General features: G+C 37.2%; 1 protein-coding gene across 1 annotated transcript in view; it reads left to right on the top strand.

Annotated features, from left to right (window-relative positions):
• Positions 1-13,250, top strand: part of rbm20 (RNA binding motif protein 20) — a 52,573-nt gene extending 39,323 nt beyond the window's left edge. Inside the window, exons 7-15 of the mRNA XM_051945945.1 lie at positions 2,437-2,583; positions 3,786-3,917; positions 3,996-4,075; positions 4,205-4,871; positions 4,953-5,033; positions 5,134-5,713; positions 6,591-6,656; positions 9,819-9,940; positions 11,994-13,250. Of these exons, the coding sequence (XP_051801905.1) occupies positions 2,437-2,583; positions 3,786-3,917; positions 3,996-4,075; positions 4,205-4,871; positions 4,953-5,033; positions 5,134-5,713; positions 6,591-6,656; positions 9,819-9,940; positions 11,994-12,062 (1,944 nt within the window). The 3' untranslated portion in view covers positions 12,063-13,250. The remainder of the gene's footprint in view (positions 1-2,436; positions 2,584-3,785; positions 3,918-3,995; positions 4,076-4,204; positions 4,872-4,952; positions 5,034-5,133; positions 5,714-6,590; positions 6,657-9,818; positions 9,941-11,993) is intronic.
• The last annotated feature ends 4,862 nt before the right edge of the window (positions 13,251-18,112 follow it).

Below are 18,112 nucleotides of genomic sequence, written 5' to 3' on the forward strand. Positions count from 1 at the left end.
CCTCTTCCCCTTTATACATTCTACGCTTCAGTTAAGTGAAGTGTGTGTTATTGTTGGATTTTTCCCTGGACAAATTCTGTGTAAAAACCAAACCCTGACTGCTGGTCCAAAGGAGAACAGCACCGCCAGTCTGTCCCACACATGGAACTGTCTGTCAGGTCTGTCAGCCAGAGAAGCGGGAGGAGGAGGAGGAGGGGAAGTGGACAAATTGCAGTTGCAGCACAAATTGCAGAAATAAGACTCCGAGATATAACAAGCTGAATTTACAACCGCTTTCTGCAGTGATGTCAAAGGAACATGAGGTGTCAAACGGCATGTTGACCAGCTACTTTGGCGATGGATATAGACCTCGCATTATATAGCACTGAGACAAACAGCTACTAAAAGGAGGCATGCAGCTCACTAGAACACTAAAGGTGAAAACAATGAGCCTTCGACACATACAACTGAATAACATCATCATCGCTGCATATGGAGCTTGTTGTTTCGCTGATCTTTGACACATTCTGCTCTCTAAAGGTTGCTTTAGACAGAGAAAGAGACTCGAAAAAAGGGAAGGATGGAGGTAAAGGATAAATAGTTGCAGCTGGGAGCCGGAAAAGAGCTATGCACAAAATGTATGAGATGGGGTAAGAAATTACAAAATAAAATCTGACAAAGAATGAGAAGACTGAAAACTATCAACTTTATTTGTGTAACAAATATGCTACAGAAGTAAATTACAAAAATAAGGTGATGCTTTATCCAGAATTAATGAAACATGACTCAAACTCAGAACAGACACTGTTATCTCATCTGTTCTGTCTGCAGTCTAGACTGCAGCGTTGTTCCATGAGGCAAACATAATAATCCATCCTTTGTTTACCCGCTGTTCTTTCAGAGAAAAAGGGTGAAAGACAAGATGCTGTGTACTGCTGATTTGAAAACAACATTTAGGCTCAGAAAAGAGAAGAAAACAGTTTGGATCAGCCTTTTTGAATTATGACAGCTCATAAACAAATTATGTTCAACCAGCGAATTATATTGTCTCAGAGAATGTAGCCTTTCCCCCAAAATAGATGATTTTTAAACTAACAGTTACTTAATTACTGGTAGAATAAGCAGGAGTTTGAAGTTTTTGAAGGCTTGAAATCCTGACCTGGGGAAAGATTAAATTATTTAAATGTACTGCAACTTGAATTCTGTTTAAAATCAATTCATGCAGAATTTACTGTTTAAAATTCCACACAATATTAGGTGTAAATACCAAAATGATTTTGTTAATACAACTTAGCTCAACACTTTAAAATGTTTATCTAAAATAATGTAATATGATTTTTATTTTTCAATCACACCTTCAATAAAATGGTGGTAACAGTTTCTCTTAATTCTTTCAAGCATTGAGAGATGTGTTTCAATTGTATGAAATGTCTGAGGTCAGTCAGCCAACAAGTCTTTAAATCCAAACAAGAAAACTTCCATTATCACGACTGCACAACTGCCAAGGAACTATTACTAGGTGCAGTGAGGTGGACTGTTTCAAGGAGAGAAATGACATGACGTGCTGTCTGACAGTGCTGCATTGATATGTGACACACTAGTTTTCTACAGCATGTCTGACTTTAATGTGATACACAGAATTGTAAAATGTCACACAAATACTTTTGGGGATCCACAGCACACACACTGTACAGGTGAAAATCAATACACACTGCACTGGTGATCAACACTATCAGACAACACTTGACTCCAGTATGATGACACTAATGGGTGTAACAATGGGTCTGCAGTGTTGTAGGCAACTCCAGCCACTGTGTCCACCACAACCAACTAACTGTTACCTATCAGCTGTAAAAAATACAACTCTCTCAATAATATTGTGTATCTACACAGCAGGTGCCCTACAGATTTGACTGAACACCATTTAGCATGTTTTTTTTGTTTGTTTTTTGTTGCTAAGTACACAGTTATGCAAGCTGATCAATGTCAACTCTCTGTTGAGAGTTACAGCAGATGTCACTGAAAGAAAAGAGAAAAGTGGTCGCATAAATTTGTAGTAAGTATTTTAAAAGTATTTAAAAATAATTTCTCCACCAAAACTATTAAAATTATAGGTTATGACTTTAAAAAAGGAGCTCTCAGCCTTCTGTTTGGAGCTGTATTCATTCAGTGAGTGCCGTCCTGTGCTCATTATGGGACTGACGGGTTGACACCTGAACACTGCTCCATGTCCACTGGTTAGGGTGTTAATAGCCTTGTAAACAGGATGAAGTGATTTTGATTTTGGCACCAGTGCAAGGCTGAGCGTGTAACTACAGATAAACTGGTGGGAAGGTTGTTGATTCAGTTCGTCAACAGCCGTTTTAATGTCTGTCGGTCCGATTATTGGCAAGATTTTCATATGCATGTTTAAAACAACGCGATTACTGAAAGTTTGTATTATTTTTTTATTTCCAGCCATTTCCTCCCAGAAAAGCCACCGCAGGTCGAGTCGTTCACATCTGCAACCTCCCTGAAGGCAGCTGCACAGAGAATGACGTAATCAACCTGGGGCTACCCTTCGGCAAAGTCACCAACTACATTTTAATGCGCTCTACCCATCAGGTACAATGTTTGGATTATTTATCGGCGCTGACAATTTGTTATTCCTATCCTATCCTAAAAAAAACCCATATATTTTGCTTACATTAGTACAAAAGGACCAACTTCTACATTCAAAATAAGCATGGAACACCATCAACCAAAATCATTTTCTTTATTTTGGTGTTTACACGTGTTATTGAAGAGCAGCGGCTTGTCAGACATGTAATATATAATGATGGACCTTTCATATTTATCCTACTGATCAGGATGCTTGCAGACCACAGAGCTAAACTAGATATATATCGCGAAATCTCACAGATGCTTTATTTATTTATTACACAGTTTTTCATGACTCTGCGTTATTTAGAAATACAGATGTTTTGGGATCAATCATTTTGAAGGAGAAAGGCACAAGTAAAGTAAAATATTGTACTTGGGATAAAGGCTGCCATTTCTATCAAAGACAAGTACACATTTTAATTTTACCCAATGCAAAATTGAACTGTTTTTCCTACATTAAAAATAGTAATAATAATTTATTTTCTAGATTGCATCAATTGATTTGAGAGGAGATAAGAGAATATTTTACTTCAGTGGTTGTTTCTTACAGTTCTTTAATCTTGGAGTCCCCAGGGAGTCTTGTTGGCAGTCCTTGAATGTTAAATATGTTGGAAGAATGAGGGTTAATCCATGCGTGTGTCTAATTGCATTCTGCCAAACTGACAATCATCTTAAACATCTTGCTGGTTTCTGTCCCAGGATCTCCTAAAAATGCATTGAATCCATTTTTATCCTTGGTTTGGAACAAAAGCGTCAGATCACCACTTTATCTCTGTATATCTTTATGATTCTCTGCATCTTTATCCTGCTGCAGCTGTTGTGTGATATCGTGTACTCTGTCATAACTTACTGGCTGTTTAACTACCAGTACTTGACAGCTCACTTGGGTTTCAAGGTTTCATTGGTGGAACATGAATATCACCCCTATCAAATTCAAAGCATTCACACTAAAATCACGGCGCTGGTAGCGGAGACTAAGGCAACCATTCTGATGATTTATTGTGGTGATAAAATGTGATCTCTTATCGTGATGATTTTTTTAGATTCTCTTGCATTCCCTCTGTCATCTGAAGTGTGAAATATGTTTGAGTAGATTAGTTATGAAATGACAAAGCTGTCAGAAGGGGGTTATTGTTTATGGCAACATTCTGTTCTCCATGAAGGCGTTTCTGGAGATGGCGTACATGGAGGCAGCTCAGGCCATGGTTCAATACTACCAGCTGACTCCAGCTATGATCAACAATCAGAAACTTCTCATACGAATGTCTAAGAGGTACAAGGAGCTGCAACTCAAGGTAAACCTGAAGCATAAGGTCAACAGAAGGTTGTGTATGTGGTAAACAATACTAAAATTGAATGTCTTTTCTGTGTAGAAACCAGGTAAAGATGTTCAGTCAATCATCCAGGATATTACCTCACAGCGGGGGAGGGATGAAATGCAGGAAGTTGAACAGTAAGGCAATTTTTTATACTACTCTGGGTCTCAGATGCTTATTTTTTATCTAATGGGGGTTTGAATGTAAATCCTGTGATAAGAAAATGAGGATTTCTTTATGTAATCTACTTCACAATCTTTCTCCAGCTACATGCCAGAGAGAGCTCGATCTCGCAGCCCAATCAGCCGCTCTCTGAGTCCTCATTCCCACAGTCCCAGTTTCACATCATGCAGTTCAGCCCACAGTCCTCAAGGTGCACCATGCAGGGGTCCAGAGAGAGGCAGCAATGGCCTGGGCCCCCATCGGAGCTCCTGGGATTGGCCGAGGGAGCGAGATGACCCGTGGAGGAATGGGAGCAGCGTAGATGATGATCGGCCAAACGGACGGACGTCTGACCGTCGGAAGACCTACCAGAAACCCTTGGATCATCTCAGCCTGAGATCTGCGGATGAGCGAGGAGGAGGAGGAGGTGAAGGGATGAAGGGCAGCAGAGACTGGCACCCACGAGGAAGCCCTCAAGGCTTCAACTCATACAGGAAGATGGAAGATGAGTTCTACATGGAACAAGCGTACAAGTCCGACAAGCCGCCAAGGCCTCCGTACCAACGGCACGAAACAAAGTCAAAGAGGAGGGACGGTGGCGACTACCACAGTAGATCAAGACATTCTGAGTTTGAGATGACTGAGGATTCACTTTGTAGAACAGCAGAAGACAAGAGGCAGAGTTCACCAGGCAGAAGCAGGAGCAAGAGAAGCAGCAGGAGGCACACAACTGCAGAGAAACATGAGAGAGAAAATGCTACTGAAAATACTGTGAGTAGCCTTTGCAGTTGTGCATTATTGTTGTTACTTTACATCCACCACGGCCTTAAAGCGAATATTTTCTTTTTACAGGATCGCCATTCAAAAGAAAAATCTATTTCACCTCAGCAAAGCAATAAGCCAAAAGAAGCTACTGAATGTTGTAAAGACACTGTAAGTAAGCCTGATCTATGTTACACTAGCACACGGGTTAAGTGCAAACAAGCTCACATTATGGAGTGTTAGCAGCTCTTTTCTTGACCTGTTTCCTCAGGAGAAGGAGTGGGAAAGTGCAGAAGACACGGATGAAGAGTGCTGGTATCCTAAGAACATGGAGGAACTAGTGACTGTTGATGAAGTGGGAGAAGAAGATGATTCCATTATTGAGCCAGACCTTTCTGAGCTGGAGGAGTTTGCATCCGGTCCTAAAGAGTCTGCGGTGGTCGAATCAGTGGAGGAGCACGTATTGTCATCTGCATCTTCTTTGGAGGTGCAGCAGACGTCGAATGAGAAATCAAAAGAGGAAGAGTCTTGTTTGAATATTGGAGATCAGGCAGCAACAACAACTGAGAAAGCAGAGAATGTTTCAACGGCAACCAGTCCTGAAGAGCAGAAAACCAGTCCAGTGGCTTCTGAGCTAGCGGTCACTAACCTGAGTGAATTCCCCACTGAGGAGTTTAAGGCAGCACTGGAAGAAACATGCACAGAGGACAGTAAAGTAACAAACAATGGGCCACCAGAAGAGCCAGTGGAAAATCACATTTGTGAATCAGAGGACAGTAAAACCCAGGAAGTAGCATCGGTCATGGAGACCATCAATAATGTCCAACACAAGGATGGCCTTCTTAAAAAAGGTGCCTCTCAAAACTGGAGTTTGCAGAATAATGAAGTCATTAGTTGCAGAAAGAACCTTAGCTTAATATGTTTCATCAAAATAACACAGATTTACTTTCAGTAAACATTAAAGTAATGTTGGTAATTTCATGGACAAACCTCTCTATTTTTCCTTTATATAACTGATTCATTTTCTGTATTTTTGTCATATTCTTTGCTGTTTAAAGTTACTTTATTTTCTGTGGTTGTATAGTATAGTACAGTACAGTCCACTATAGTATAGTCCAAAAAAATGTAGTTTTTTTTTTGGACTGTTTCTAATTGTAATTATTTGTCAAATTACAGATAATACCTAGTAAAATCATAGAAAAAAGTATTGATTCAAACACAATAAAAAAAAGGTCAAATGTGGAAATAAAGTCAACATTAAAGACCTGTATTTTGATGTGTTGTAAAAACAATAATGATTAAAAATAGTAAATAATTAATTAAACAGTTATTTTAGAGATTTTCTTTGTACAAGTTACAACTGTTCATAATGTTCACATCAGAAATCAGTATTTTCACTCTTTCACAATGTGTCACCACAAAAATAATAATCAGACTATTATTTAATTGTTTATTTATTTTAGATATTGTAGCTTATGATTTTCTGGCCTTTTTCTTCTTTTTTAAATTTTTTATGTGTCTTATTGTGTATGACCTTTGTAATGAATACACCACTTGTTACAAACCACTTACTGTATACTTACTATTATTTATCAAAACAGTTGAAGATTTTTTTTCTGCAGCTCTCCTATTTAGTGCCATGAATTCAGATTTTTAAAAAAAACCAAAAGTGAACAGAAGTGTTATAGAGATTTTGCCTTTCTCATAATTTAATTCTGCCTTTCATAGAGATTGAGGCCCCATCGCCATCGCGTGAACAAGACAAAGCTGTCAGTGAACACAGCATCCCTTTGGGTAAGTGGAACACATTTTATTGCTGTGACTGTCATACTAATAAAATCTTTGAGGATTATTGAGTAGCCAAAGTGTCGTCCATATGTTTCTTATTTTGTCATCAAATAACAACTTACATAAAATAGATTTAGCAGTGGCTAAATGAAAACTATATCAGAAGCTGGATAAAACCCATCTACTTAGCATTTAGATTTCAGTTCAAGCTATTTTCACAGGTTTCCAATTTGATTTAATGATCATGAAATGTCACACATGAAAAAGTCTCAAACAGGCTTCACAAAGCTTATTACTTGTAATTTTGATAAACCAGATGGAAGTTTAAATTTGAGTAGTCCTTTAAATCCAGGAGTGGAGTTCCCTGTCTTCCACAACATCCTGTAGATCTTCTTGTGTGAACTTGATACTAAAGAAATAATCACCTTTTTCCAAAGTCATTGTGGCTTTCTGATCATCTGCACAACTATTTTTTATTAATTACGAGTTTCGGGTAATTGGTAATGGACTGCACTGAAGACTGCCAGAGTGAACGGCCTGATTGTATGTAGAATTCAGTTCATGTTTGGTGTTCAGTGCCGTAACAAATGGCCCCCTCTATCCCGGTGGTCCAGGACACATCCCCCGTGACTGAAAGGACACCCGACTGAATCCAATGAAAGTTCTTTAATCCATATATGTCAAAACAATGTGCCTGGAACCTGCTTATCAGCACTTGTGGCTATATTTAATCATTGCCACTGACACAGGTTGATGGAGGCTTGAGCCTGCAGTCTTAGTCCTAAAGATAAAGTATTATCTTATACAATATTAATAAGCGCACTGACAACCTGTTGCATTAGCACTCTAATTGACTGGAATTGCTTGGCCACTTGCTGACCTATTTCTGAGCAGGTTGTGAAATGCGCCCCAGAGAGATGAGTATTTATATGATTAGGTTTAGAATGACACAGCCAAGCACATGGCCAGTGTCAGGCCTCTACATGGAGACTTACGTAAGTCCTGCTGCTGCGTAGCAACAATAGACCTCAGGACAGACACAAGAGCAGTGTGTGTCATGAGTTGTGTGGCTATTTCTGTTGTATGATGCCCCGAGAATGTGTTTGTTTGGGTGTTCACAGCAAACGGCAGAGAAATCTAATAGTGATGACTTATCAGGCTGTTGCTGTTAAGTTATTTTCTATTATCAGAGCTCAGAGAAACTTGTCCTATGCTTTCTAATTCCTTTGCACTTTACTGCCATAAAAATTCGTAATTTTGAGATTTTTTTTTTTTACTTTGATTTATTTTTTGTTATGAATGTGTGAAATCCCTCACTTGGCTTTCATTTACAAAATTTAAGTTATAGTTGTTTTCCACTGATTTATGAAATGTGTTATTTTCTCTGGTGACTGAAAAGGATGATATAAGTAATGCACTGACAAAATAGATGTACACAAGTACAAACAGAATACATTAGGACAATAAACCATTCTGCATTTTAAAGAGAAAACAGAACACATTTTTTATTTCATTTTAATCTTTTATTTGTGATCCCGTGAAACTTATTGACTACAATCATTTAATTTTATTCGATGGCGTGTGGAAGTAGGTAGTGTGGCGGGTTTGTTAACTGAGGAATGATTTCTGTTCTTTGTTTCCCTTAGGTGCACAGAGTAAAATCTCATTTTAGTGGTGGTGGAAGAAGCATTCTGATCATTTACTTAAGTAAAAGTACTCACGCAGCAATGTAGAAATTACAAGTAAAAGTCCTGTATGAAAAGTTATTACTTGAGTAAAAGTCCATACATATTAGCAGCAAATTACAATTAAAGTAATGAAGTAAAAATACTGCATCTGTTCCCCTCCCTGACATGTCAGTATATATGATTTTATTAGATTATTAATACAGAGGTATCAGTGTGTCTGCAGCATGTTATTGTCGTAGCCGCTGCAAGTTCACACTACTTCATGTATAGTTTAATATACAGGGACACCAGGTAAATCTGAGAGGTCATGGCATGATTAATACCAGATGAAGAAGAAAAAACAAAGCTTGGATGCACAAATCTGTGTTCATTGATTTATGGTGAAATATTGAATCATTTGAGCATTTACCAAAATTAAACCATGTAAGATTTTTAGAGAGAAATACGCAGACAGAACAGATGAACACAGTGCGGACCAAATACCTTAGGATGACGGGAAAATAACAAATACATTACAGAACATTTACAGTTTTCAAAACAAAACTTTTAAAAAATTATATTTTCTATGGAGGAAAGGGAAAGGAAAGACAAAAACTAAATACAGTCAAATTTTCAGAGCAGCAGGGGATGTTTATAAGCTGTCTGGTGTGATCTACCAACACTTTGGCCAAATCCATCAATCACAGTGGGTGGGGACAAAAATATACTCGCCCAGTATGAAAACATAAATAAATGAATAAATGACATCACTCTAGAAAAAACCCAGTGCGGTGTAATGTGAACCCGCACCAGCATGATGTTCCCAGGGAGTCATACAGGCCCAGTAGATTGAAAACTAATTTATATTTCATATCTGAGCCTCACTAAACATTTAAAAGGTTCATAAAACTGTTTAATTTTGTTTTCATCTTTTCTTTGTGATACATGTTGACTTTTTCCATTCTTCTTGAAGTTTTGAAGTCCTAAATCATAAACTTTTTTTTTCCATTTTTCTATCATAAAATCTTATCTCATTGTCTCCATTCAATCAAATTGTCATTATTATTATTATTATTGTTTTGGCCTTTTTGCCTTTTATTGTACAGGACAGTGGAGAGTGAGATGACACGAAACATGGGTAGAAGAAAGAAAGAGGGAATAACATGCAGTAAATGGCCATAGATCGGACTTTAACCCACGACTGCTGCGTCAAGGATTATAGCTCCTGTTTATGGGTCACCTGCTCAGTCAGCTGAGCCGTCTGTACGCCCCCAAATTGGCCTAATTTTAGTAGTTATAACACACAAAAGATGGTGCAATGAGTTTATTGACAGAAGCATGATTTATGTTCTTTGTGTGATTGTGGATGAAAGATGAACTCGTGGCATAAAAAAAACAAAAAGATGTTTCATTTTCTAAATCGTGGTGCAAACCTCTTGTGAGGCCCCTCATCTGTCATGTGCTGATTTCTGGGATTAAACTCTAATTATTGTGTGAACAGGAGTGGAGTTCATTGTGCCAAGGACCGGCTTCTACTGTAAACTCTGCGGCCTGTTCTATACCAGCGAGGAAACTGCAAAGACATCTCACTGCCGCAGCACTGTGCACTACAGGAACCTGCAGGTAAACACTGAACACACCCCATCTTCAGGTGATGATGATTAGCAATCTGGAAATCTGGATTTACACATTCCTGCATTACAGTCAGTCTGCTTTTTTTTGACTTACTGCATGTATGCACATCTGACTTTGTTTACACATACACACATCTGTCTGGGCGTTTGATGTCATTGGTGAATGAGGTGTTAAAACCTAAAATCTGTACATCTGCATGTGGGTGCTGCTAGTGTGGTCCACAGTCAGTGTGGTCTGGTAGCAACAGCCTTGAGATTATAGCACCTGTTGTCGGACTGGTGAGTAATCGCTTTGTTTCATATTTTACATTGAGCACATGCATACTATATCAATTTTCCTTGCCTTTCTTCATATGCTGGTTTTATCGTGGGGATAAGTGCTGCCTTCAAGTGTTTATTAAACATGTTGTTCTCTAAACAGGAGTGTGACGAGGAAAATTTATCACCTGTTGCTTGATATGAGCTCCTGTAATGTACTGTACTGTATAAACTGTGTGGCTTATTTATACATGAATCATATCTTCCAAAAGCATGCAATCACACAAATTTGAAAAATGCAGAATTTTGGAAAAATTACTTTGCCTTCAAAGAAAAAAGAAGGACTAAATAGACTGCAATTTGGTAAAAAGTACAACTATGACTAGACAGTTTAGTAGAAAACCGCCACCAGGATAGTCAGTATTATGTTAATATTGATAATAAATAAATACTTTTGTGTCATTTGCTGTTAAAGTGTTTGCTGGCCCCACTTAATTCAAAGATTTACAGTATTATAAGTGTTTGTGCTTCATGCTGTTAACTAGACAAAATAAGCCAGTTAGAAGCATCACCTTGAGCTCTGGATCGTTTTAAACATTTTTTAATCGTAGCTCACATATAAACACACAAATATACGCACTTGCATGTAAACCTGCAACTGTATTAGGTTTCCAGTTTTTGGCCAGCCAGCACCAGGCCTTCTTGCATTTCTCTCGTCCCCAGCAGCACAGCTGAAGCAAACCAGAGGAGCGTGATTCGCTCACATTTGATGGATTACATACCAAGAGGAGAAAAACGTTTTTAAACAGCTGTGCTGTCTGTCAAAGCTCTGCATGTATGTGTGTTCTGGTGTTTAATAGATTTGTTTTTGAGATTCAGGCTTTACTTTACTCATCTACAACACATAGTTAGCAGGTATTGGATAGTGGAACAAGTTCGTATATACATTACCAGAATAAAAGAACCAACTTCACTTTTTAGGGGAAATTTTCAGGCTGTGGATGCTGCTTGATAATATTATATCTAGATGATTATTATCTTAATTTACAGATTAATGTGTCATTTCATAAAGCACTTGAACTGCTCACTAACACTGTTGACACTCAGCTGAAACTATGTTTAGGCAATGCAACCCTGGAAAGGTTTCATAAAAATTGTATAATTGCCTCAGACATGCTGCTGATATAAAAGACTGACCAGATGGTCTGCAGTGCTGATGAAATGCTGTTCAGTTTTCTTGTCACGAACTTTGTTTGCAGAAAAAATAAATTAATCTCCGTGACTGGATAGCTTTAGTGTAACAAATCATAGCTGTAGAGGTCTTAGACCACATTACCTCATGTTAGGAAAATACATCGGTGCTGTGGAATCATTTACACTTTCCAGTATCTTTTTACATACACTGATGAGTGAAATAATTACAACCACTCGCCAACACAACTCACCAAAACGGCAAAGCCTGTGAGATGCTCCCAGACTGCAGGAGGTCTGAATAGGAGCGAACCATGAATAGGTGGCAGGGTGCTGGAGGATTTACTGGAACAAGCCTGATCCGTGAGGGCTCCTCCAACTTACAGGGCTTAACAGGTCTGCTGCTAATGTCTTGGTGCCTGATACCAGAGGGACACATGCGGAGGTCTTCCAGAATGTACATTCTTGTTCAGCTGCCATGCAAAGGACACATTAATAAAGATCGTTCATAATGCTGCGGCTCATGAGTCCGTACTTTATATATTCAAATGTATTTCAGATTGTAAATTCTCCATTTTTTTTCCTTTTTGCAGAAATACTTGTCTCAGCTGGCAGAGGAAAGTCTGTCAGGCGCACTCACTGACCCTTCAGCTGCACAGTGACAGCAGCTTGACCTCTCACCTCTTGCACAGTGAACAGAAGAAGGAGTTGCGTACGTGTGCAGTTTGTGCAAAGCTATGGACAACTACAGCATGGATAATGTGACACATTAAAACTACAATATTGTCAACAGTTGCAATGGTTTTAGTATTTGTGGGAGAGTGAGGCTTGAAGGTCTTGAATAGCGCTGACAATCTCAGACACAGAGGATCTCACTTTTGTACATACCTGAAGTGAAATGTATAATTTTCTTACAGTTTTGTTTTATTTGGATTGTGTGAGATAAAAATAATTACCTATTTTATTGAATTGAAAATGCAATATGCATTGAAAGTTCCTAAAAAGACAGTCTTTTACAACATGGGCTTATAATAGTCTGTTTGCTGAATTCAAATCAATTCACATTATTCAAACAACAGATATGCACTTACAGCTGCAAAATGACTTGAAATATATGTTAAGGAATGTTTTCACAGTGGCCCTGAGAGCACAATGAGCTGCAACATAAGAAAACATGAATAAATAAAAACAATAGATGCACATTTGTAGCACTTCTCAGTATTTGGTAGCGTTTTCTAACTTTGCAGATTTCTTTTAAATGCTGTGCCAATTGCCAGATTTGTGAAGATGTTTTCTCGGTTTGCTCGTGTTTTATCTACTAGTATTTTGCTGCAGCACATTTAGATCTCAGGGCCACTGTATTTATTCTCAGTTTAAAAACTGAAGCAGATTCTCAGGTTCGTTGTGCGCTTTGAACAGATTTCAGGGTATTGAACATTTACATTTTCATTTATGTCTGGGGTTTTTAAAGTTAGGCTGTTTTCTTTCATAGTGTACGTGTTTGTGCACTGCAATATCTCTCTGTCAGGTAAGAATGTACATCATGGAGAATAATAATGATGCAACTATGCAAAAGATTTTTATTTATTATGTTGGATTTAATTCATAAGGCAATCCCAGTCGTATTTGTGATCATATGTAATGCCTTAAATATCAAAGACCTTAAACTGGACCATGTGTTTTATTTATCAGTTAAACATGAAGTGTTTCTGGTTCTGGATTATCAAGCCAGACTCTGTTTTTGTATACTGTGAATACTGATCCTGTGACTTCGGTGATAGTGTTGTCTTTCTTGACAAACTTTTCATATGATTTTTGATGCAAAAGACTTGAATAAACATTATAAATGTTTCAAATTCCACGTGCCCTATTTTTAAAGACTAAAATCAGACCATGCAACGAGTATTTTTACCTCACCTCAAGTGAAAGTCATACATTTTGTAAACGTCACACCAACTTAGTTAAAATCAATGTAGTGGTCTAATCGTAATGAGACACTGATCCGTCTGCTTTTTTTTTATATATGAAGACTTGCATGAGACTGTTGTGAAAGAGCTCCCCCAAGCGTTGAGGCAAAAACACATCTGGTCTATAGGAGCAAATAGTAAATGTGAACCAGTGGGGGAAGAAGTATACAGATCACTTACTAAATGTAAAAATACAATTTCAGCATTGTAAAAGTACTTCAGAACAAGTCCTGCATGAAAAGCTCCACTTAACTAAAAGTATATAAGTATTACTAGCAAAATGTAGTTAAAGTATGAATGTTAAAGTACTGGTTTGGTGCCTCTGACTAGTATATCATTACGTATGTTAGTTTGAGATTATTATGACGGAAACATCTGTGTGCAAGCAGAATGTTACTGCTTTAGCTGGTGCAGGTTTTCACTTATATACAGAGTTATATACAGGGACAGCAGCTAAATCTGAGAGGTCATAAAATGACAAGGATCTGAAAAAAGAAAAAAAAACAATTCAGATCCACAAACCTGTTTTCTCTAATCATTTATTTATGATGAAATATTGAATCATTTGAACATTTACTGGATTTAAACTGTGTGGCTGAGAGAGAAAACATTTTGGTAAAACTGTTAACAATTCATAATAGACATCTTAAACTGAAAACGCTGGTTTAACAGTTTGCAATGTGTTGTGTTTTAGAAAATTATTACAATTATTCATTGTGTAAAATCTTCAGTTTTAAAGTAAGTAAATATGCCAAATCAGTTCATTAAAGCAGAAAGTGTAATCTTTCCCTCTAAATTGTACTAGAGTCAAAGTTTAAAGTGGCATAAAATGGAAATACAAAGTAATTCATCAGCGGTACTACTTCTGCTTTACATAAAGGGAATGATAAAGAAGAAGACCTCCACATTCTTCAAAAAAAATTAGAAGTTATCAGCCAGAAGGTTGAGTCTTGGATGCAGTTAAGCGTTTCAAAAAGACGATGACATCAAATATACATAAAAAAGTTCTTTTTCTTTTTAAAAGAACCCTTAAATAAAGCTACAATTGTGAGTTTGGACTGGTCTTCCCAAAGTTCTGATTTAAACCCTATCAACCCAGGGACTGTACTGAAGAAACAATTGTGTCAGAAAGCCAACAAATTTTCTCACGCCACACTTCAAATATCACACGGGCAAAAAACAAAAAAAAGTTCCACTTTGTTGTTTTGGGAATATATATTTTCTAATTAAACATTCAATTTTTTAATAAATCTTTTGTCTTTTTAAAGTCTTAATAATCTAATTAAATGTTTTGCATTTTTAAAAAATGTTTAATGTTCTTGTTTAATTGGATTTTTTTAAACATATCTAAAATATTTCATCTTTAATGTTCAATATTTTAGTTTAAAAATAGTTTAATTTCATAATTACATTTTGTATCTCCTGTTTATCTAGTTAAATGTCTGTTTAATGTAATTTAATTGTATTGAATGTTTAATTTTCTTTTTAAAAGTTTTATTATATCAAATGTTTTTTCCTTTTATTTATTTTTTTTCTGTCAGATTTTAACCTTAAAAATGGAACAAACCCTTAAATCACAATAAAAATATTTCTGTTGTCACAATCATGAGTTAGTCAGTTATTCAGTTTATCAATTCAACTTTATTTGTTTAGCACCTTTTACACAGATGACAAAACTAAACAAGCAAAGAGAAAAAACTGCTAAAATTATTAAAACTCAAAAACATATAAAAAAATGATTTAACATGGTAATAAAATCTGTTGTGTTGAGGGGATGGAGGGAGTTTATTGAAGTCTTCTTGGGCTCACACAATCATTTAAAATAGAAACTTGATATTCAGTCTAAGGCAGGGGTGTCAAACTCAGTTCCTGGAGGACCACCATCCTACATGTTTTAGATGTTTCCCTCTTCCAACACACCTGATTCAAATGATCAGGCTCATTACCAGGCTTCTGCTGAGCTTGATGATGAGCTGATCATTTGAATCAGGTGTGTTGGAAGAGGGAAACATCTAAAACATGCAGGATAGTGGCCCTCCAGGAACTGAGTTTGAAACCCCTGGTCTAAGGAAAATAGAGTGGCAGAAGAACCAACAATATCTCCTGTTTTCTCCTTTAATGAGTTGACTCTTCTTGTGCTTTTAGGCTAAAGAACTACAGACTCTTCACAACCTGCTTAAACTCTTGGTACAGGAACTCACATGAGTCAAGAAGGTTTCCTTTTCATTTTTACTCTGAAGCTCACCTTCTCCTGCTCAAACTGCTGACAAATGTTTCTGCTGCTCTAGAGTCTGGTCTCCAGAACTTCCTAAAAACTCTCTTCCTGCTGCAGGTTGTTTTGTAGAAAAGTTACAGAAAACCTCACTAAACCGCATGGGGAGGCCTCAAGATAGTCGTCCAAATGAAACCGTACAAAAACCAAACTAACACAACCCAAACACTAAAGTCTCCTGCAGCCTACCAGAGAACCTCTTTAAACAGAGAATCAAGACAGGAACTCTTACCTTCTGGACAACCAACGTTGGTTCACAAACAAGAATACAGAATGTGTCTGACCAAAAACCTCTAAAGACTCACTACAGCCAAGATAAAGACACAACTCAGCCGCACCAAATCCACTAATCACTGCACACATTAGCACCATGTGCTAACTGTGGCTAAAGAACCACATTTACCAAGACAACTATCCAGTACAAAGCCCTAAAACTCACCAAGAAGCACATTAAAGACAATTTTACTGCTGGAAACTGCAAACCAATGCCTAAAGAACAAACTAAAGCAACAGAGCCAAACCCAGTCAGTGAAGAGAAGCAGAGGAAATGTTTGACTGCAGCAAAATAAAGGAAGACACTGAGCTGCTCAGGTGTTCCTGATAACACCAAGCAGCCACCTGGACAGCCAACAGGAACACAGTGTACTGGAAGTCCAGAGGGCTGGCTTAGTAAAGTAAATTTAGTTTAAAGTTGAAGCAGAAGGTTAACAAAGAAAGTTGAAAACCACCTTCTGATACCTGAAATCTCTGAGTTTTCACACAAAGAACACCTGAACATCTCAAACTGGTTTCATAGTAGAACTTTCACTGTAAAAACGTCATAGTATGGTGTGTTGCTCAAAAAACATTACGACCTGGCTGTCTATGGATAAGGAAAAGGATAAACTTTATTGATCCCACAGTGGGGAAAGTTACACTGTTACAGCAGCTCCAGAGAAAAAGTATGATAATATAAAGGCAGTACAAAAATAAATAAGAAAAAAGAAAGACAGTGCAAAAATTGCAGATAACATTATATACAGATGATTTTTAAAAAATTATATAGACTATATACAGGAGGATGAGGTATCCGTTATTGCACATAGGTGGAATTGGGGGGAGAAAAAAAGTGCAGCAGTAAACAGTATACAGTGAGGTTTATAATGCGGCATTGTACAATCTGACAGATGCTGGAATAAATTCTAGGGTCACCGAGGAGCGACACAAAAACAGGACAAACACTGGTTTCCAGGGGGATGGGCGGCTATTTATTTGAAAGAGTAAGTTTACAACAACACAGCATGTGAGCAGAAAAATCACAACGTCTGTCTTTAGTTCAACTGAAAATATTAGTTTTTGTCTTTTTTATTGACCAAACTTTTCAGGAAGTAGATGAAGAATCATTAAAGCTCTCATGTAGAAGTCCAACTTATTTTGGATCCTTGTGGAGATTTTAATCTTAGAGTTTGTAAAGCTGTTGAGTTTTTAGAGTCACATGGATTGTTTTGACATTTAATAGAGCGTTTAGTGTCTGATTGTATTTCTGTTCAATGAATAGATAATTTAAGTTATGAAGTGTTATGAAGATATGTTTTGTTTTTGCTGAAGCACTTTTTATTGTTTAGTTCGCTGATGTGGTCAACTTGAAGCTGTTGAGTGTGTGTATTAGAATCCTCCAAGACAAATGTTACAAAGTGGTTGCTGGAGTTATTTCAATTATGCAGATATTTATGGAAAATACTGAAATGTGTTGTGCACATCCAGCCACAGAACTTTCATCAGTATTTTACATGAAGAACCATTTTCAATACTGCCAGCCCATGCTCTGTTTTTTTTCTGCTTTTTTTAAGCTTAATGTTTTTTTTCTTGTCCCTTAATGTTATCTCCATAGTAAGATTTTAACAGGCAAAATGCTTTTAAATTACACCAAAATGCAGGAAATTGGAACAATAATTTTCAGACCCCTGTCAGCATCCTGCAGAAACCAAATTCACTCTAAGGTCTGGCCCTGTTGTAAGTAAATTGCACATTAATTTTACTTGATAAAAAGTAGTTACCATCCACCACTGTTTTTTAACCACTGGTGGATTGATCTTGACCAAAATTACAATTTTCTTCTTATTTACCTACTAACTTGCTTATTCACTCACTTAGTTGAAATTTTCTCACTTATAGGTATTTTGCGTCCTAGATTCAGTTTGCTAATACTCACACTTGAATGCATGATATTTTAAGGGGCTTAAATATGTTCATGGATGGTTAATATGCCTTAGCAGAAGAACTATTTATTTAGACAAAATCAATCGATTGTCATCATAGATACCATCACTGTTATTATTTTTGAAGCAGCATGGGGTGGCTGATGTCATAAACGACCAAAACAGATTAGAAAACCACAGACGACAGCATAGCACGCCGTAAAACACACGGGCCTCACAGAACATGCGAGAAGAAAAATTCCGTGTTGCGTTTTGATTGGCTCTCCTTTTTAAAC

The sequence above is a fragment of the Acanthochromis polyacanthus genome, chromosome 3, assembly GCF_021347895.1.
Source record: "Acanthochromis polyacanthus isolate Apoly-LR-REF ecotype Palm Island chromosome 3, KAUST_Apoly_ChrSc, whole genome shotgun sequence".
NCBI lineage: Eukaryota > Metazoa > Chordata > Actinopteri > Pomacentridae > Acanthochromis > Acanthochromis polyacanthus.